The sequence below is a fragment of the Momordica charantia genome (genome assembly GCF_013281855.1).
Source record: "Momordica charantia cultivar OHB3-1 chromosome 4 unlocalized genomic scaffold, Mcharantia_2.0 BLBB01000004.1, whole genome shotgun sequence".
Lineage (NCBI taxonomy): Eukaryota > Viridiplantae > Streptophyta > Magnoliopsida > Cucurbitales > Cucurbitaceae > Momordica > Momordica charantia.
In genome coordinates this window covers 411,858-433,581 of record NW_028275162.1, presented here as the reverse complement: position 1 = coordinate 433,581, position 21,724 = coordinate 411,858, and the positions used below count along the sequence as shown (strand labels likewise).

The following is a 21,724-nucleotide window of genomic DNA, read 5'->3' as shown; positions in this document are numbered from 1 at the left end:
AAACATTAGGATTATGTATATGATTTATCGCTATTGTCGTTTTCGTCCTCATCATGTTGCGTTTTGAATTATTAGGTTAGTTTTTGGTTATTGGTAATGGAATCCAACCCTGCACCCCATCAAACTTTAGACGTTTCATCTAACTTTAATTATATTGAATCGATTATTGTGTGTGACAATTTAATATAATTTAATAATATATTATTTATTTAATAAGCTCTTTGGCTAATTAATTATATTAAATTGAGTTTTCTTGCACACCACATAATTTTGAGGTAGATTATCTTCTTCTACCCACCTTTTTTTGCGGGGCTAAATCAAGATTGTTTGGGAGTTTTTTTTTTTTTTTTTTTTTTTTTTTTTTTCCTATCTAAACCAAATTAACAAGAAACGTGTGGTTGTTGTTTGATGACATCCTAGAATTCATATGAAAAGATTGTGTTAGCTCAAAGGGTTTAATATGCCAGATGTTTATAATCAGTTTTTAGTTACGTTATTGTTTTTTTAAATCTCAATTCTATTATTAATTCATTAAAAAATCTCAATTATAACTTTTGTAAAAGAAAATAAGTCAAACACTAATGAATATAATAGTAACCTGCAACAACCAACAACCAACAACCCATATTGTAGAACATGTAAAAATCAACAACCAATGTTTCAGAAATTGCATTATGTCGTAAACGCTGCAACATCTAACAACCAACCATCAATGCTGTAGAAGCTACAACATCTGACAAATTGTTATGTGAATTTTATTGGAGGATAGAAAATAGAGAGAATAACAATTACGATTTCATTGAATTGCTCCAAATACAAAACTAATAACTTATTTATACTAACATAATCTCTAACCATATTTCAAATAGGAAATCTAATTATTATAAATTATATCTTAATCCAATCTAATTATAATTAAAATAACATTTATCTAATAGTTTCGAAACCAATATATGATATAACATATTTAGAATTGCTCCCTACCACCACATGTTGTACTAAAAAAACATATTCAGGATCGCTCAATTCACTACTAATTATGCTAAACTTGTCAAATCGAGCATAGCTCAAGTGGTTAAGACACCTATCTCTGACCAAAAGGTCATGAATTCGAATCTCCATCCCCACGTGTTGAACTCAAAAAAAAAAAGAAATGCTAAACTTGCTCTTAAAACATTTCTTAATAATCGAGAATGTTTCTTACTTATGATTATTAAATACTATATCAAGAAACACGTATGCTTGTGGACAAATGTCTTTACAATCTAAACCTCACTTTTTTATCTCCGCAGTGAACAATCATGAATAATACCATTAATAATGATATTGAATAACTAAATGACATTGTCATCCGTAACTTTGACATCTTTATTCAAGAAATTAGAAATCATATACAACCAAACACCAAACACCAAAAATAATAATAATAATAATATATATATATATATATAGAGTATTTTTGTATATCACAACGAACAACTATAAATAATACTATTAACAAAACGATGTTGTACAATTAAATGACATTCTTGTCATCTATAACTTTCACATCTTTATTCATAAAAATTAGAAATCATAGACAACCAAACACATGAATTAAGATTAGAAATCACAGACAATCAAAGACAATCAAACACCATATATGTATGTATATATATATACACACATATATGTGTATATATAATCTCAAAGTTCGCGTGACATCACTTTAAGATGTCGCTCAAATAGTCCATAATAATATCAAGCGATTACTAGAACTCTAGAGACGTAATGACGTATTTTAGAATAAAACTTTCAAATTTGAAATACTACTATAAAACACAAATGTATGATAAGAGTATATTACATGCTGCATCCATCCGACAAAATTAACCTCACTAACAAGCAGTCAAAACTAATTAATTATAATTTGAAATCTAAAGCAAGACACAAAAGCTAGGCACATATTTTGTTTTAGTTGACTATAACCTCTATCGATACTCCAAAATGCCAACACTCAACTCACACTAAATGAGGGAGGAAGGTGGAGGAGTTATGAAGAACTCACCATCATCAAAGATTTAGTTTATTCCAACCTTTAGGCTTTAATTAGTTGAGACCAAAAAAGAAAACAAGTTGAATTTAAGAACATTTGCCTATTAAAAAAATAAAAAAATTATATCTTAAGCTTACATGAGTGATTGATTTCCTTCAATGATGCATGGTTCCACAGAGAGACGGTTATGTAATTCTTCATCAGGTTTGGCATATTAAATGGGCTTGACACAACAAAACAAAGACAAAAACAAACGATGAAATAAATTATACTAAATGAAAACGAAAAATGGTCTCAGTCTGTTGTATCAAACGGATGAACAGTAAATGTAACAGTCCCCACGGACCTCGTCATATTTCTGAAAGATTTTTACCCAATCCCATCAAAGAACATTCTAATATTTACTGCTTGTGTTCTGCTTCTTATATAATTCAACTCCTGAATTCTAATTCATAGTGAAAATAGAAACTTTTACTACTGTAATTAACGTTGTTGTAGTTCTCTAATTCATAGTGAAAATTCACAATAACTTCTTCACTAACATTTATCATTTATAATCTATTATCTTGGTCTACTGATCTGGCGTGAAAGGATGGGCTGTGGCAGCCCTTTGGTCTTGGAATCATTTCATCATGTGAAAAAGTTGAAGATATTGCAATGCCAGAAATATCAATTATATTTAAAATGTAGTTATTTAATTACATTTACTTTTATCAATTATACTAAACATGCAACATTCTATACTAAACCAATCACAAAAAGTACTGAACAATAAGCAACCCATAATTTGGTAACAATTAGAAGGAGGAAAAAATTGAACTACGCAAAATGTAAAAATCATAGGTAAAAAATGTCAATATCAGGCTTCAGCAATGCATGTCATATCAAGGTGTAAGAAACGGATAAAAAAGTCATAAATATGCTTATATACAGTTACAAATTTACGGTCAACTATAATAATACTAGCAAAAACGAACATAATTCAATGATAATTAATATATTGGTCATGAATTCGATCTCTCAACCTATATATATTGTACTAAAAAAAACTATAATAATGCTAAAACATGCTGTACCGAAAAGAAAAAAAAACTATAATAATGCTAAAACTATGGATTTATCTGTTACCATATAAACTGGAGAGAAAATGCAATGCAGCGTACCTTATTTCGTCCTTTGTCTCGATTTCTTTATTTCCAATTCCGTCAGTCCAAAAGACCTCTCCAACACCCATCCCCCGAATTTACAGAAAGTATTCTGAAATATTCCATATTTTTGTCGCAATTTAGATATTTTTCTCATGCGGGCCCCACTCCTTTTTCAATGGACCCCACAGCTGTCTTTAAGCATGGTGTTGAGTTGACGTTGCAATTGCAACTTACAAACGTGGCCATCTCAGAACCGAGGAGCGGTACTGGCAGTCCGAAGTTTAGAGGATGTGGGCCAAGTTTACCGAGCCAGTGAGCCTCCATTTGTTACTGGACTTCTAAAAAAATTCGAGCCCACAAAAAGGCCCAACTGGCAAGGTAGGTCAGTTAACGTTTTCACCTAGCGGGCACAGTCCATCAAACTCATTAAAGTGATTGCACGTGCTCTTGTTCAATTATATACGATACACACGAGTAATTACATATTTAAGGAGATTTGTTATTATAATTCCAATTTATTGAGAAGATCGTATTCATAATCTGTCAAAATCCGTACTTCCGAAACTAATGGAAAGATAAATGATCAGCCAAATAGGGTTTTACTTTTACTTTTTACTTTTACCTTTCCTTTTAGGGTTGGATAACAAAAGAGAAACGATGGGCTGATTCATAGATTTTTTCCTTTAATGGGCCCCATGCAGAATGAGATATTTGTATTTTTGAGTAAGGGTGGGCCCACTGTCCACTTTTGATGAAATGTTGATCGGAGATGACGTGGCAGCATCAGGATGGTGTGTTGGTAATGTGAGTAACTGCAAACAGAAGCCGATGATTTCCTGATTCCCCACGTCTCCACCGACGCAAGATCACGTCACCCTACAGAAACAGAATGGGAAGCCATAATCTGCTACGTCCAGTTCCACGTGAGCTCGTCATCGACTACAGAGAAGTCCATTCATTTCCTCCATCCAATCATATTTCGCCACGAGTGCCATAATGGATCCAAACTCGTGGCAGCTCCGAAATTCAATCCATAATCAGGGTCAGAGAAAACAGCGGGAATTTATCCAACAAATAATAATTATTGTGTTCATAATTAAAATAAATAAAACGCAAAGTTTGGAATCAGAAACAGAGGCAGTGAGATGAATTTCGTAGGTGTCAACGGACGCCAAATAGGATTCAAATAGAGCTGAATTTTAGTCTTTGGTGTAGAGAAAGAGGCCCAGCAGTAGTTTTGTTAATTTTTTATGTCTTTTCCAATAAATTTTTTTTCCCTGTGTCTGTCCTCCATTCTTCCAATCATTTTCCTTCAATTTCTTTTTCTTTTTCTTTTCTTTTCCTTTCTTTTCTTTTTTTTTTCGCCCCATTTGGTTTCTCTCTCTAAAATTTGCCCAGCTTCCTTCTCTCGCTGTCTCTTCTATCTGGGTTCCCGGCGAGAGTGCAGGAAGTAGAAGAGTAGAAGAAAGAATTTTCTCTGCTTCTACGGAAACTCTTCTCCTGTTATTTTTAATTTTCTCCTCTATTTTTTAAATCTAATTTATTGATCCAGGCAAAGCCTCGTCTCGATTCTCCAAATATTCATCTTTCTCTCTCTCCTGCAAAAACAAATACTCATCATCGTCAATGACCTCTCTCTAGCGACTTTATTTCAAGGTACTCCCTCTCCTTACTTTCTCTATTTGCTTCTGAAAGCTCTGCATATTCTTTTTGTTTTGTTTTTGAATCTGGGTTTACTGTATATCATTTAATTTTGAATCTTTGCCTTTGATCGGCTACTCTAGCTGGCGCTTTTTGGGAAATTGGTTACAATTTAACTTTTAGCAGTGCATGATATTGAAGAAAACGGTATTGGAGTTCTTGGGTGATTATGGGTATGCTGGAATTAACTCCTTTTCATGGTTACATATGATGAATTCGAGTTTTGGAACTTCGTTGACTGGAAGAATAGTGAAATTTACGAGCTCACGAGCTTTTCCTTTTGTTTTACTAGACAATTTGTCCTCAATTGATATCTAATCGCATATTAATTTTTCCATGGAACATTTTGGCACGACTTTGTACAGACATGGTTTCTTTTTATTAAAGTTATATATGCCTCTGAGAGACATGCATGATGTTTTATTATAGATATGGAAATTTTTCCTCAAAAAAAAAGAAAAAAAAAGATATGGAAATGTCATCGACAGTTCAGTTTATCGAGAGTTCTCTGTTGCGCGGGTGAATTTAACTTGAGTAACTATTTAGGTAAAGGATAGAGTGGTTTACCCATTATTGAGTAAGGTCAATGTCAATCGCTTGGTTTCTTCCCTGGCTTATTAGATGATAGCTAGACTTTTCATTTTCATTATCTGGAGGGCTGGTCTAAATTTCTTTCACGGGTTACCAAAAAGAGAAAAAAAGGAAAGAAGAAAAGATGTCTCTGACGTTGGCACCTATTATGTTGCCAAAGTCGTTGACCATGAAAGTTCAGTTAGGTGTTTGATGTATTGACAGCATTCTAATGACATGTGATACGGATTTAGTAATTCTGCTTTTTGAAAATTGGACCCTTGTCGGTCTTAGTGCCCTGCCATTACAGAAATTAGCATGCACTTGAAAGAATGATCATTGAAATCAACTGTTAGCTCTTGAGCATGCTTGCGATGTGCACGTTGTGTCAATCTCTGCATATAGGTGTACTTAGTTCTCAAACATTTACAGGGTTTAAAGTATTTGATTATGCCTACGTTTTTTTCTTTGGTAGAAATTGCATAATGGAGCAACAATCTGAAGATTCTCTATCAGGTAATTTCTTTCATTCAACTAAGGAAGCTAGTTAAAATCATGCAAGTGCCTGGTCGTGTCCATGCATTATCTGATTTACATCTTTATGATGCTGATTTAATTATACACCAAGCCTTTCAAGTCCTGAACATCACTGCTTTTGCAGGCCCATCTAAAAATCCATCAGTTAACATTCCCAGAAAAGTGGGAAGTGGTGCTTGGGGAATTCCTCGTCGATCTGATTCTTTTCATGCTTCATCTGACGTTAGCTTGTTTTCCAGTTCGTTGCCAGTCCTACCACATGAGAAATGTATCGGCAAGTTTTTATTGTAACTTAAAAATTATCAGTTATCTCATTAGTTTTTATGTGAAAAATAAGTGTTTCCTTACTAATATGCAGTGGATTTTGATTCTGAGCTTTGTCAATCTGACGGTGCTGACTTGTCCAATGAACTTGACCCCAAGACTGACATTAAAGATCCTCTTGGAGAGGAAGAAATAGACGCAATAGGCAACCTGCTTCCTGATGATGATGAGCTTTTCAGTGGTTTAATGGATGATTTTGACTTAAGTGGATTGCCCAGTCAATTAGAAGAGTTGGAAGAATATGACCTATTTGGCAGTGGAGGGGGAATGGAATTAGATTTTGATCCTCAAGAGAACCTCAGTATAGGTCTGTCAAAATTGAATGTTTCTGACAATGTTACTGCAAGCATTGTTAGTCATTATGCTCTGCCAAATGGTGTGGGAACGGTGGCTGGAGAGCATCCATATGGGGAACATCCATCAAGGACACTGTTTGTAAGGAATATCAATAGTAATGTCGAGGATGCTGAGTTAAAAACCCTCTTTGAGGTAATATTAATTGACAAGTTGCTTCCTTAAATTTCTGAGATAATTTACGTTGGTGAGTTACTTCCTTAGATTTGCAGAGTTAACATCTTCCATGAGTTTACTTTCTTAGATTTGTGTTTTATGCTCCACTTCTCCTTCTGTCTGTTTCTTTTATTTGATATCCTGGAAGATTGTGCAAGTTTCCATTAATTATATCTTAGCATACTTAAGTAAATTAAACCAATTAAAGTGACCAGCCAGCTATAAAAGAGGTTTGTTCATGTGGTTTTGAGTTAGTTGGATTTATATGAGCCTTAATGGTTTTGGGTACCGAGGAATATTTTTCTTCCTGCTAAGGGTATGAACTCTGAGTGTAGTTTTTTAAAACTTAAATTATCAGCGTTTAGACCAGTTCTCTCGTGTTTTTTTTTTTAATTAGTATTATTTGTAATAAGTTCTTAGTCAACTTTTCAATTTCCATGTGTAACAATGGCAGGACTCCTGAAGAGCCTCCTTTCAATTTTATGTTTTTTGTTCACATGCATTTGGCAGGCTTTTGATTTTAAAATATTGAATCCTGGGTAGCTCAGGTAAGTGGAACTAAGACTTATATTGTCCTGATGGAGAACTAGTTTAATTGTTGTTATAGATTTCGTGGTGCCCATTCCAGTAAATAAAGCATATAGATGAGAATACTTTCTGTCATATTTGCTGCATTGTGCTTCATTTTATTCATTAGGGTTATGAAAAAGTTTTATTTATTTTACTTGCAATGCTGGTTTATTAACTAACTGCTTCCATCTCTGTAGCAATATGGAGACATCAGAACTTTATACACTGCATGCAAGCATAGGGGTTTTGTGATGATATCTTACTATGACATTCGAGCGGCTCGTACTGCAATGCGTGCATTGCAAAATAAGCCTTTGAGACGACGGAAACTTGACATTCATTTTTCGATACCAAAGGTTCGAACTGAGATGGCCATTCTTGTCATGCATTTTGTCTCTCTTGGTTCTAACTTCTAGTTCTATCGGTAAATTGGTGCATGCCAAGATCATTAATTGTTTCATCCTGGCCCTTGGCTATATTCCAGGATAATCCTTCAGAAAAGGATATTAACCAGGGAACTCTGGTCGTATTCAATCTGGATGCCTCTGTGTCCAACGATGACCTTCGTCGAATATTTGGGGCATATGGAGAAGTGAAAGAGGTATTCTCTAAATTTCTATTATATGCACTCCTTAAAATGGCACGCTTATGCAGAAATGCCTGATGTTATAAATTTGATTTGTAAATATCACTTAATGATTCATGTGGAATCCTAATACAGACATTCTGCAATTAAGTTTCTAAAATATTCCTTTCTGAAACTGCAGATTAGGGAGACACCACACAAGCGGCATCATAAGTTCATAGAATTTTATGACGTTAGAGCAGCAGAAGCTGCCCTTAGGGCATTAAATAGGAGTGATATAGCAGGAAAGCGAATAAAGCTTGAACCAAGTCGTCCTGGAGGGGCACGTCGGAAGTAAGCTCCTTATGCCAACCACTTTTGTGCACCACATATCTGAGCAAGATTTTTGATAGGCTTACACAAGATAATAAGTATATGATGATCTTTTACATCATTTTCATTTATTAATTTAATAGTTTTTATATCATTTGGCATCTGCTTCTGTTTTATGGTTTGAAACTGACAATGTAATGCGTGCTTCAGTGTCATCTTTACTTAGAAACTGACATGTCCTTGTCATTCATATAGTTTAATGCAACAACTAAGTCAAGAGCTGGAACAAGAAGATGGCCGAACTTTTCGCCATCAGGTTGGTTCACCAGTGACCAATTCACCTCCAGGTGATCATCTCGTACAGCTTTTCTTGAATCCTAAAAATATTTATGCTTGCATTCAACATCTCACCCCCTGGACAGAAAGTTCTTTTCTTCATTATCTATTTTGAACAGTCATTAACATTAGAGACACTACTATGGCAGGTAACTGGTCACATATTGGCAGCCCTGTGGAACATAATTCTTTACCTGCTTTTAGCAAGTCGCCTGGTCTGGGAAGTCTGAGTCCCATAAACAGCAGTCATTTGTCTGGCTTGGCTTCAATTCTTCCACCTAATGTTTCTAACTCTCCAAGAATAGCACCAATTGGGAAGGACCAAGGAAGGGTTAATCATGTGAACCAAGTATTTACCAACTCCACATTGATGCAAGGAACAGTCTACCATCATCATCAATCCTTTCCTGACAACAAATTTAGCTCGAATCCTGGATCTACATCTTCTCTTGCTGACTTGAATTCCAATTCATCGAGTGTTGGGACATTATCTGGTCCTCAGTTCCTATGGGGAAGCCCAACTCCCTATGCGGAACGTTCCAATTCTTCTGCCTGGCCAACATCATCAGTAGGGCAGCCATTTACTTCCAATGGGCAGGGACAAGGTTTTCCATATGTTAGACACCATGGTTCTTTGCTTGGTTCACGTCACCATCATGTGGGATCTGCTCCATCTGGTGTCCCTCTTGATAGGCCTTTTGGTTATTTCCCAGAGTCACCAGAAACGTCCTTCATGAGTCCAGGTGCTCTAGGGAGCACAAGTTTAAGTCGCCACAATGGTAATTTTATGAACTTGGGTACTCGAGCAACTATGAGTGGTGGCCTTGGTCTTCCGACAAATATGGTTGAGAATGGCTCTCCCAATTTTAGAATGATGTCTTTGCCCAGGCAAGGTGGCCCCGTTTTCTACGGAAATGGCTCTTTTCCTGGGTCTGGTGTTGTGAGCACTGATGGATTGCTGGAACGTGGCCGTAGTAGGCGTGTTGAAAATGTTGGGAACCAAATTGAGAGCAAGAAGCAGTATCAGCTTGATTTGGACAAAATTGTTAGTGGGGAAGATACTAGGACCACACTGATGATTAAAAACATTCCCAATAAGTAAGAACTTATTTGGTTTACTATTAGAGGACTAAGACTACCACTTTAAGTTTTACCTCGATTATATTCTGTCTTTTCTTAAATGTATATTTGTTGCTATTTGCTATAGGTACACTTCAAAGATGCTTTTGGCTGCTATTGATGAAAATCACCGTGGTGCTTATGATTTTCTATACTTGCCAATTGATTTCAAGGTAGTGTTTGTTTTCAAGAATATCCTGCATGATCAAAAATTCTATGTTTCGACTTCCAATTATGGTTTTAAATTCTTTGTTTCAGAATAAGTGCAATGTCGGTTATGCCTTCATCAATATGGTGTCTCCATCTCAAATCATTCCTTTCTATGAGGTATGTTTTTCTTTGTCTGCTAAATATTCCTGATTGTTTTACAAGCAATGCATTAATTCTCTTTGGATCTTGTGTATAAGATTGAATGTATCTGATATGTCTCATTTCTTATTATCTGATTGTGGTTTTACTACTTCTATATATCTTATTGTCAAAATGTGATTCCCAAATCTTAAAAATCATAAGAATCCTTGTCTATAGACTTCCTGCTTATAATGGAGACTTTTGCCAGGCATTCAATGGTAAAAAGTGGGAAAAGTTCAATAGTGAAAAGGTTGCTTCACTAGCTTATGCTCGAATTCAGGGCAAGACTGCTCTAGTAACTCATTTTCAGAATTCGAGCTTGATGAATGAAGATAAGCGATGTCGGCCAATTCTCTTTCGTTCTGAAGGCCAAGAGATTGGCGATCAGGTAAAATATATTTTGTCAATCCTATTCATTGTTGTTCAACACGTGCAGTACTTATTCTTAATATTTTTCTTTACAAGCCATATTCGTTGCACGAAAAAATGCGAGTTTTGATACAACTTGCTGGATCATGCTAACTGATAGTTTGTCTCTAGAGCGGTTCCCTATCATTTGCTGACCAATTCAATTTGTTTATGGAAAATCCAGGATATTCTCCTCTCCAGCAACTTGAACATATGCATTCGTCAGCCAGATGGATCATACTCAGGGGACTCATTGGACAGCCCAAAGGGGCACCCAGAGGAAAAAGCAGAAAGTTAACTTATGTTGGTACATTTTCTAAGCCTCAAGATTGGAAAGGCTGGGAAAACTAACTGTTGGATAGGGTATTAATATGGTAAAACTAAGGACTGAGGGAGTATTTGTGATTGATGAATACTTTACTTGATCATTATTTTTCATGAAGGGGTATTGCAGACAAGGAGCCAGAGAGCATTTTTGTTCTAGGTAGAGGAACATATTGTAATTTAACCCAATGGTAAATAAGGAGAATCATATGGCCACCGGCCGAAGCCTCTCTGCGGAATCCTCGGGCAAAGCTTCCAGCTTGTTTGTGATCATCTCTTCTGTGGAGTCTATTAGAGATTGCATTTTGTCTTCTGTTTATGGGGGCTGTCAAAGTCCAATTGCAAATATGAGTTCTTCCTGTTGATATGGGTAAATTCTGTGGGTTATAGGGTCTAGGTTCTGTTCAAGAAGTGTACAGATGGGAGACCACCAGGATGTTCTTCCTATGTTAAGTTGTTGATATCATGTAGTCAACGTTATTTGTGTTGCCTGAAATTAGTTATGTTGTATATTCATTTTCTTCTCTCTCTCGGATTCTTGAATAATCAGAATTGTACTCAACTTGCACATTTGAAAGAAGCCTCTCTCTCTCTCTCTCTCTCTCTCTCTCTCTCTCTCTCTCAGATTGTAACTTCTCTCTGTTAGCTGCAAAGTAGAATAACTTAAAAGAACATTGCAAGAGAGCATTGCATCTGTTCTGACAATTTGGGTTCAGTGGATTATTGTAAAACATTTCCTAGTATTTGATTCGCCTGTGCTTTTTGCAGATATGATACTAAATCTCTCTGTTTTACAAAGAAGAAATAAAGGTAGAGGAAAATTGGGAGATGAGGAATATTTTGACGGACAGGAAATGATAAGATCAGTACTGTTAAACCATCAATATCACCGAAAAGGATATCATCCAGCATTCACTCATAATATATCAGAATCAGTACGGTGTGGGGGACACCTCTTCTTTTTCCTTGTGGATTTATTAATTTAATGATATGCTTCAGATTCGCATAATTGAAGTCCCATCGAGAACCTATCTATTCAAATCTTCAAAGCATCAGCAATGGAACCTGCTAGACTCAAAACTTCAAAAGGGGCTTTATTTGCTATGGCTTTGACTGTATGGGGGCAGGAATCTGTGATCCAAAAGTAGGAAAACGCCGTCTCCATACCTTTAAACAGAATGCCAAAATAAAAATTACCAAACTTGAAAGTCCGAAAGATTAAGAATCTGTATAAAAACTTCAAGAACTCACCATTCTTGTGAAGGAACCGCTCCCACGATTGCTTTGGGAAGACACCATGAGTAACATAGGCACTAACATTGGCCGCACCGTGAGCTGCTAAAACTTTCTAATAGAATCATGAGCAGAAAAGTATTAGATGGCACTCAAGATTTACTACAAGAATATGATTGGTGACGGGTTTTTCAGCTTGAAACCGGACCACTACTTATCTAGACATGACCAAAGTAGAAAAGGGGCATGGTTCCTAGAATTGTGTGCAGTAATGATACTATGGCTTAAAAAAATCTTCATCCACGGCGTCCAGTTAATAGGAACTTTCCTTTACAGCTCCTTTTAAGAGCTTTTGATTTTTTTTTTAACTAATGGAAAAACTATAATGAGAATCTTCTCAATAGTGGAGGGAAATTTATGGCATTTGATAATGTATGCAGTTAGAATTTTCTCATGAGAATCTTGTCAATTCCGATGATTTACAACTACCATAAGCTTGTAGTCTACTCAACTGCCATATGGTGTGAGACGATTTAGGTTGAAACTTCTATGAGACAATTATTATGCACAGCAGTTTTTGTACTAAGCCATATAAGATATAGAGATGGAGCGTTGAGTTTAAATGATGTAGGGAGGAGTAGGACACACAGGAATACCTGGCATTCAATCAAGGTTCCTCCAGATTGTACCAAATCGTCAACAATAACAACATGACGACCAGCAGGACTTCCTTCCTTGATCCGAACTATCCTTTTGTCGTCTTCACGAACTTTTGTGCAGATGACCTGCCATTTTGTTGTCATTGGATTTTAGATGTTGAGAGAAACGTACTCAAACAATAGACAACATTTTTTAGATAAATTCCAACTAACCACAGGAAAATGATCGAGTTGCTTGTGGAAACGCTTCCAAGCTCCATCATCTGGAAATGCTATGACTACCTGCAAGATAGCAAGATGGAATCATGACGTAAAAAAGAACACGATGGGTTGGGAAGAATGTTTCTTTTCTGTATTGTACTCCATACTCACATTGTCAGCATCAGGAAGTTGGTGCAGACGTTGCTTTAGGAGTGGAATTCCAGTTTCGAACAAAGGCAAAACATTATCCCCAAAGTAGAACCTTTCCTGCACGGAAAGGAAAATTAATATAAAAGATGATATTGATCCAATGTTACCTCATTGGCATGAGAGAAAGAGAGATAGAAAGCAACTGCTAAAAAAGTTATTTAATAAAAAGGTCCAAAAAATGAAAAAGTTTTGATAAGATGTAAGCAAATTTGGTATAGCAAGCTACGGTAATGAGAAATCAGTAACTGATAATACACCAACTATGGCTTCATCATCTACAATGGAAGGCCCAATTTTAGAAAATAAATTCAATCAATAAAAACAAACCTGCAAGGCATGTATATCATAGATCACTACACTTGTTGGGCCACCTCTCGAAATAGGAATATTTGATAAGATCCTGGCCATGGTAAATGCTGTTGCAACATCCCCTTCTTCTTCCATCCGCTCAAAGGAGCCAGTAGGAAAGAAGGGCAGTACCAACGTGAAGGAAGCAGCAAAAAGCCTTGGGAGATTGTATATGACTGATATCTGTTCAAAGATAGCTCCTGGGTGGCTGAAGGATGCAAGGAATGCTACATGATTCCCACGTAGATCTTGAGCATTGTTTATGTAAATATTTGGAAAACCATCATCAAATGTCCTGTACATAGTTTGAATATAATTAGATTATAGAACCAAATGAAAGACTATCTCGAGCAATTTACAAGTACCAGAATGCATATTGACAAAATGGCCTAGAAAACAAATTCTTAGAAATACCATAAGGCAGAACAAAGAGAACCCAAATATAGGACATGAATATGACAGGATACAGACACAGAGTAGTGAAAAATGCCATCTTCCACAAAATTAGGACATGCCGACATGGCTAGGGCAATGACACGTTGGTTAAAATGATACAAGTATATATGAGTAGGTAGGTAGAAAATGTAGATTCACTCTCTTGCCTGCCTTTATCAATCTAGTCATCAATCTTATAGATTGATAGGTGGTAGATAATTGGATAATGAATCATTTAATCTCTTGTCAGCTTGTAAGCCTTAGTCTTTCATGGGTTTATAGACATATATACAAGTTGGTAATGTAATTTCACTCTCTTGCGAGTTCAAGTTTCTTTTTGGGTTCTAAAATCTTCCATGGCATCATCAATTCCTTTTTCCCATTTTCTTCACTAAACTTGTTTCATATGTACCTAAAACATGTAACATGTCTGTCTAAACAAGAATGCCTGGAAATACAAGTCAGACACGGAAACTGACATTCTACTGAAAATAGTCCTGTGCCTCCTAGAACAGGAACAGAGAAGTTCCAAAGGAAATGGCAACAGGCTCCTCTAAGTTAGCTAACTATTTGTACTGAAGGTTGGAAGTTCCAAAACAGGCTACCAGAAGGTAATCATAACAAATGAGAGGTTAAATGATGAACTAAAACCCAAATTCAGTTCAACATTTTGCCAAGATTGGCTGGAAAAAAGGACCTCAAGAGAACAAATGGAGTGTCCAATGAGAATAATAAGTAGAACAAAAGAAACTAAAAGAAATTAACAAAAGTGATTACATATTCTCTCTTTCTACTTCTCTCACGATTGCAGAACTAAATCTAAAAAAAAGGCACGTCATTACAAATAAAATATATTGATTTGGCTACATGCATGTTCTGTTGTGGTAGAGTGTTTGACTTTCAAGGGTTGTTTTGTTTGGCTACGTGCTCTATTAACGGAGTGTTGGTAAACAAGTTCGTAATTTTTTAAATAATTTCAATTGTAGACAGGTATTCGCGAGAACAACTAATAAAAAAATAACTTGAAAAGAAAGTTAAGCAAATATATTCTAACTATATTTTTATTATAGAAAATAGAAAAGCTGCAAGAACAATCTACATCTTTGAATTTTGAGTTCTAAAGATTTATCACACAACAAAGGATAAAAAAACAGAAGAGAAACAACCTAATGGCGGGGGTCGAGATCACTTGTAGGCTATAAATTATAATCACACAACGAAGGCTCAGCACGGGTTATTTGTTCTGGGAAATATATGTGTTTCTTTAAGGCCTTTTAATCATTTTGTTGGACGACAATCAACTATTAGATAATGAAAGTTGTCATTCTTTATTTTTCTTTTGTTTTGGGTGCTTCTTGGCTCCTTTTAGCTGGGGCTTTCCTGTATTCTTTTATTTGTTCAGTTATCTTTTTCATCAAACAAAATTATAAGGTAATGAACATCATTTCAAGCACAAAATGATCGTTACTTTTACAAGTTAATCATAAATTATTTTGACAAAACAAAAAAAAAATATATTGTTAAAGAACTGCTAAACAAGAACAACGCCTAAAACCAGTTAACCCAAAAAAAAATAAAACTGAAGCGTAGACATATATATATATATAAAGAAAAAAAGAAAAAAAGGCTTATGGAGTTGAAAACAAACAGAGGAGAGGGGTGTGGGTAAAGAAAGGGCAGGACCTCCATTTGATGGTTTGCAGGGTGATGGAATCGGAAAGAGCAGCAACTTTGCAGGCAAGTTCTTCGCATTCCGCACAGTAGAAGAGGAAGACGTGCTTCTTCGGCGGCTTTGCCAATGCCATTGATACCCTCACCTCAAGCTCCGGCTCCAAGCTTTCACTCAAACCAGAGAGAGGAGAGAGAGTGATAGTGGAGAATGAAATTCGGGCACCGTAATTAAATAAGGAGAACTTGTCCTCAACACATTTTGACTCCTTTTTCTGAAAAATAATATTTGTACAAACAAAACAAAATTATATGCCCTTGGTGTTTCAGTTTTTTTTTTCTCAATTTTGTTTTAGGAGGTAAAATATATTTTTTAATACAAGGTGTATGGGTGGTGGATTGAATTTACACCATTTTAATTAGAAACATATATTGATCGTTACTTCTTACTTTGACATATTTTTCTTCTAAGTACAACTGTATATTTGGTTAGTATTCAAACTTACAATCTTTTAATGTAAGGAATTTAAAATTTTTTATTTTCTTTACTTAAATTTCTAACCCACTAAACATCATTTCATATTAACTGATTAATGACTACTTCGATAGTAAATACATAAATAAAATTTTTTAAAATATGAAAAATTGAATTGAGTTTTTTTGTTTATTTACTAATTGAGTCAACAATTGTGAGTAAATTAAAAAACCAACACTAAAGATCGAAATAATTCGCTACTCCTTCTAACGTTGAAAGTTCAAAATTGTACTAAAAAAATATTACTAATAATTCGTTTAAGAAAGGTAATATTTTGTGGGAAAAAGTTAAGAGGAATTATGTGGATATTGAATTCCAAGTTGGACGCACCGTATCCAGGATTTGGAAAGCGACAATGCGCGTTACCAAACAAGGCGAGGCGAACGTTTTTTCCGGGCATTGAACGAATTGTAAGAAGTAATATAGAATTTATGGGTGTGGGACCCAAATCGTTCCCTTTTGGCTTTTGGAACAACGCATTTCTCGCTGAGAAAAAAAGGCATTTTTCTTGCTCCCTTCGCTTCACTTCGCCCTATCATCTCTCATCTCTTTTATCTCGCTACTTTGTTTAAACAATAATAATAATTTACCGCCGGCGCCGTCCGCCGTCGACGTGGAATTTAGGAATCCAGCCCAGTCCAACCGAATTTTGAATTTTGAATGGAATTGGATATGGAAGGAAGACTGGCATCGCATGGCAATAACATTCCCTTTCCATTTCCAAATCTTGGATACAACGCTGTAGAAAAACGAAGCCATTTGGCACTTTCTTTCAAAATTACACGATGAATAAGAATCGAAATCCAAGTCTCTCTTTGCCTGTTTTCTCAGCGATAAAGCCGCCTGAAGAGAACGATCATACCCGACCCGCTAAAGTCCACTTTATTGGATTTGGGCCCATATCGTCCAAAACTGGAGGCCCATGGCTCACCACACTCTAGCCCAAAAGTAAGAAGCAAAATGGATTATCCCGTTATAAGGGCATTGGGCTGGCCCAGAAATTACAAATATGGATTTTAGTAATTAAATACAAGATACAAAATTGTTTTCGGGTTATAATCGGATTAAAAGCTCATGTCAGTTATTTATTGGAAGGGCGTTGTGTTGTGTTGTGTGTATCACATGATGTGAACAATCAAACAAAACAATTTTGGCATGATGCTTCTAGTCACATTCATATAAAATGATTGAAATTTAGAAAGGGATTGAAGATATTTATTTCGATTTTGTAACCCCACCTCTTAGAAATGTTGAGTGCATGAATGTAACTACCACACAACAAAATTTGGAAGGGAAGTTAATTGAAAAAGCTTCATGGATGCTCATGCACCTCATACCCAACTGAACTCTCCCTTCAAAGTAAATTGCGTCGGGAAATGGCCACTTAATTACCCTCCCAACCATTTTCTTGGGTTTTGGACCTTAGAAATTTAAGGCTCAGTTCTAATTTATTAACTTCAATTTGAGTACAGTGTTTTATAAATGAGAATGAGAAGTTATTGGACCCCTGAAATAATCTGAACTGCAACGTCAGACCCAATTTATAAAATTTAATAAGCCACGGCAGCATGGCGATTGCCGCCAACAGAAAGTCAAGAAAGTAAAAAGTCAAATCAGATAGATTTTGACTATCGATCTATTTTTGACGAGTGAGCTACTAAACGGTGCGTACAGGCGGTGGCAGCAGATGATATTGGTTATCTAACTCCAAAAAGTAAAACAACAAAAGCCGGCGTTTGGGGAATCCAGAGGTTTTCCTGCTTCCAACTTCCACCCATGGTTTCTCTTTGTCTTTCTTGTGCCGTAAAAGCAAAACCCCAGTGTGAAATTAATTCTCTCCTCTCTCTTTTCCCAGTTACAGCCCTACACACTACTTAAATGAACCCATTTAATACGACTACTACTGTACTAACGATAAATTACTCGGTATTTTTTACTTTGTTTTTATCTTATTTTTAATAGACAGATTCGTATTAATACATTACTAACTCGCCAATTTGATTCTTTTTAGTTAATTTTAGGAGAGGAAAGAAAATAGAGAAAATACATGAAATGACTGCTGTAATAAAGTACAAGCTGACCAGACACGATCTTCCTAGAAATCATGAACCCCTTTTGCCTCATCTTTTCTAGCCACTAATTGTTGCTTGATTACTTACCTCTTGTTTTAGTTATTAATTTTAGTGGAGGAGAAAAAAATAAAGAATAACGTTTTCATAAATTAATCTCGTATCATAGAAAAATTAAAACAATATAACCTAAATTATATCTAATTCAAATAACATAATCTAATAATCTAATCTACTATTCCCTCTCAAATTAATAATACAATTTTTTTAAGTATTTTAAATCAATATTAGAATTCACAACTCTTTGGTTGGAAATAAGTTTTTCAACACGTTGTAATTATTTTATAAGTTAACATAATCATAATGACTAAATTAAATCTTTTAAATCCATAAAAACTAAATAAAAAAATTCAAAACTAGTATGGGCTAAATTGAAACTATGTTGTCAATCCATCAACGGTGATTAGTATTATTCTTATTTTTTTTGTCAATTCCTCGTGTCCCAATTTGTTGTACTAATAAAAATTGGTACTAAGAAAAATTGGAACTCTCTCTAGATTAACTTAACCAAATATTTAATGAACAAATAGATATTGACATTATGTTATTATTTTAAAAAATGTTTGTCGACTGGGGATTTTAGTTAGTTGAATCAATTCGTTATTTTTCCATTTTTTTTTCTCCGTGAAACAGACAGAGGTGGTCACCTACAATCCAACCGACTCATTGCAATTTGAAAAAATTGCATGCCAACGGTACTTGCAAATGAGGGAATGGGAAATGAAAATGAAACCCAAAAAACTAAAATAAAAAGAGAGAGAAAATGATGAGCATTCAATTAATGCAGCCGGTGCGTGGCTAACCAAATGCACCAGTCAACTTTCTACACACAAATAAATTACAAAACACAAACTTTAATCCCCTCCCTATAAATACCCTCCATAACTCTTCATCTTCTACTCCAAATCAGCCCCCTTTTTTGTTCTCTCAGTAAAATGGACGCCAAATCCAGAACAAGAGTCACGGTTCTGTACCATGTCTTGGCCAACTCATGTTATCGAGCCGCCAGAAAAATGTTCTTCCTTTTGAGGTCAAACAACAATAACCCTTCTCTCAAAACACCCCTCCCCCAATTCCCTCTCTACCCCCACATCTCTAAATGCACCCTCCAAAACAGACACTCCCAAACGCTCGTCTGTGACTTAAACGGTGCGCTTTTGAGCCACAATTCCTTCTTCCCGTATTTCATGCTGGTCGCCTTCGAAGCCGGCAGCCTTCTCCGAGCCATTCTCTTGCTTCTCTCGTGGCCCATTCTGTGCCTTCTCGATTGGGACACCAAATTGAGGGCCACCATTTTCATCTCCTTCTGTGGGCTCCCAATTAAGGACATGGCCAACGTGGCCTTGACGGTTCTCCCCAAGTTTTATCTCGACCATCTTAACTTTCATGCGTTTGAGATCTTTCAGGCCACTGGCTCCAAGGTGGTGTTCACGAGTATGCCTAGAGTTATGGTGGAGGGGTTTTTGATAAATTATTTGAATGTTGATGATGTTATAGGGACTGAGTTGCAAACCTCTGGTTCTGGCCGATACTTTACTGGCTTGGTGGCCCGGAATGGCCTGCTTGTGAAGCACACGGCTTTGAAGGATTATTTTGGAGAACAAATGCCTGATGTTGGTATTGGAGCTCCAAATCTCCATGACCATCTTTTCATCTCTCTTTGCAAGGTATACAATACAGAAAAAGCTACTCTTTTTCTCTAATAAATAGTTTCCAAATGTTGCTAACCTGAAATTAAAGAATTATCCTTAGTACTAACTACTACAGTGGTATATTATACTCTTTTTTCATTTTATTTAAGTTTGTTTGTTGGTCTCTAGTGACTTTTTGATATATGGACAATATTTTCTTTGTTGACTAGACAATAAAACCATCACTGTTCGACAAGTTTTTAGTTTTTTGGAAAAAAAAATCTTTCTCTCTACATATTGGATTGATCTAGATAATAGGTTTGAAATAGTAAACATCCAATCTAATAACTTCTCCTATTTATTGGCACCGCAATCTTTTGCTTTCTCGAGGTTAACTACTTTCCTAGAGTGTATTCTACAAGTTCAAATAATGTTGACCTACTCGTTAAAGAACATTTAATTTTGAAGGGCACCCACATGGGCAAAAAGGTTCAATTAATGATTATAGACTGCAAAAGTTTTGAACTTTACGACCAAAAACTGAATTGGGAAAAAAAAACTACATTTTGGCGCAGGAAGCTTATGTAGTGAACAAGGAGGACAACAAAAGGGCAGCAAGAGAGAAATGCCCAAAGCCAAAGCCAGTCATATTCCACGATGGAAGATTGGCGTTCTTGCCAACCCCTTGTGCAACTCTGTTCATGATCCTGTGGCTTCCTCTGGGGATTGCTTTGGCCATTTTCAGAATCAGCATCGGCGTTTTCCTCCCTTACAAATTGGCCATGCTATTGGGCTCATGGAGTGGGCTACGCATAAATCTCAAAGGCTACATCAAGCCGATCCCAAGCTCGGAGGGTAAAAAGGGAGTTTTATATGTGTGCAGCCACCGGACACTGTTGGACCCTGTTTTCCTGAGCACCTCAATGGGGAAGCCATTAACCGCAGTCACTTACAGCCTCAGCAAATTCTCGGAAGTCATAGCTCCAATCAAGACCGTTAGATTGACGAGGGACAGAGGCAGAGATGGGGAATTGATGCAGAAATTGCTCGGAGAAGGGGACCTGGTGGTCTGCCCTGAAGGGACGACATGTAGGGAGCCTTACTTGCTGAGATTCAGCCCGCTGTTTGCGGAGCTGACGGATGAGATCGTGCCGGTTGCTGTGAGTACGAGGGTGAGTATGTTTTATGGGACGACAGCGAGTGGGCTCAAATGGTTGGATCCGATATTCTTTTTGATGAATCCGAGGCCGAGTTACGACATGGTGGTTCTTCCCAAGCTGCCGCGGGAGCTGACCTGCGCCGGAGGGAAGTCCAGTTACGAAGTTGCTAATTACATTCAGAGACAGCTGGCGGATGTGTTGGGATTTGAATGTACCAAACTTACCAGAAAGGACAAGTACTTGATGTTGGCTGGGAATGAAGGGTTTGTCCAAGAAAAAGGCCCTTGAAATTTTATTACTTTATAACTTTAAAATTACATAACAACATATTTCATATTTACCCATTTGATTTTTCTTTTCTTTTCTTTTCTTTTTTGTGGGTTTTTGGTACAAATGAATCGACATGGAATTTCTTTGGGGTGGATTTGCTTTTGTGCCGTATAATAAGTTCATGAATTTTTCTTGCGGAAATATACACTGGTGTAGGATTTTGTGATGTGTAAATTTTGCGTTTATATTTAATTTTCTACTTGATGTAGTTTTGCTCCAGTTTGCCCTTCATAAGTGTACTTCATCATCCAAATTAAATTCAAATGTGAATATAATGTAAAACATAGTAAAGAAAAATTATTCTTATGGTATGTTTAAAATATTGAAAAAGTTGTGACATTTTTTAAAATGTGT

The 21,724-nt window shown here is 36.1% G+C and overlaps 3 protein-coding genes across 4 annotated transcripts; 2 read left to right on the top strand and 1 right to left on the bottom strand.

Annotated features, from left to right (window-relative positions):
• Positions 1-4,427: 4,427 nt before the first annotated feature.
• LOC111016766 (protein MEI2-like 5) lies at positions 4,428-11,401 on the top strand. Of its 2 annotated transcripts, none has more exons than XM_022292275.2 (13): positions 4,428-4,839; positions 5,930-5,970; positions 6,116-6,265; positions 6,350-6,804; positions 7,593-7,751; positions 7,880-7,996; positions 8,163-8,314; positions 8,549-8,640; positions 8,779-9,727; positions 9,837-9,921; positions 10,007-10,075; positions 10,308-10,487; positions 10,692-11,401. In XM_022292275.2, the coding sequence occupies exons 2-13, from the start codon at positions 5,940-5,942 to the stop codon at positions 10,803-10,805; spliced, it is 2,553 nt and encodes an 850-aa protein (XP_022147967.1). In that variant the 5' UTR covers positions 4,428-4,839; positions 5,930-5,939; the 3' UTR covers positions 10,806-11,401. The 2 variants fall into 2 exon arrangements, with proteins under 2 accessions (XP_022147967.1, XP_022147968.1); XM_022292276.2 differs by having other exon boundaries at positions 4,432-4,839; positions 6,116-6,259.
• A 276-nt stretch (positions 11,402-11,677) lies between these two features.
• On the bottom strand, positions 11,678-15,814 carry LOC111016767 (Phosphoribosyltransferase family protein). The gene is made up of 7 exons (XM_022292277.2): positions 15,601-15,814; positions 13,462-13,777; positions 13,096-13,191; positions 12,937-13,005; positions 12,721-12,849; positions 12,083-12,179; positions 11,678-11,998 (listed from the first exon to the last, which is right to left on the bottom strand). Exons 1-7 carry the CDS (start codon positions 15,720-15,722, stop codon positions 11,868-11,870), a joined length of 960 nt encoding a protein of 319 aa, XP_022147969.1. The 5' UTR covers positions 15,723-15,814; the 3' UTR covers positions 11,678-11,867.
• A 3,320-nt stretch (positions 15,815-19,134) lies between these two features.
• GPAT1 (glycerol-3-phosphate acyltransferase 1) lies at positions 19,135-21,513 on the top strand. Its single transcript, XM_022292128.2, has 2 exons — positions 19,135-19,916; positions 20,456-21,513. Exons 1-2 carry the CDS (start codon positions 19,185-19,187, stop codon positions 21,326-21,328), a joined length of 1,605 nt encoding a protein of 534 aa, XP_022147820.1. The 5' UTR covers positions 19,135-19,184; the 3' UTR covers positions 21,329-21,513.
• Positions 21,514-21,724: the final 211 nt, after the last annotated feature.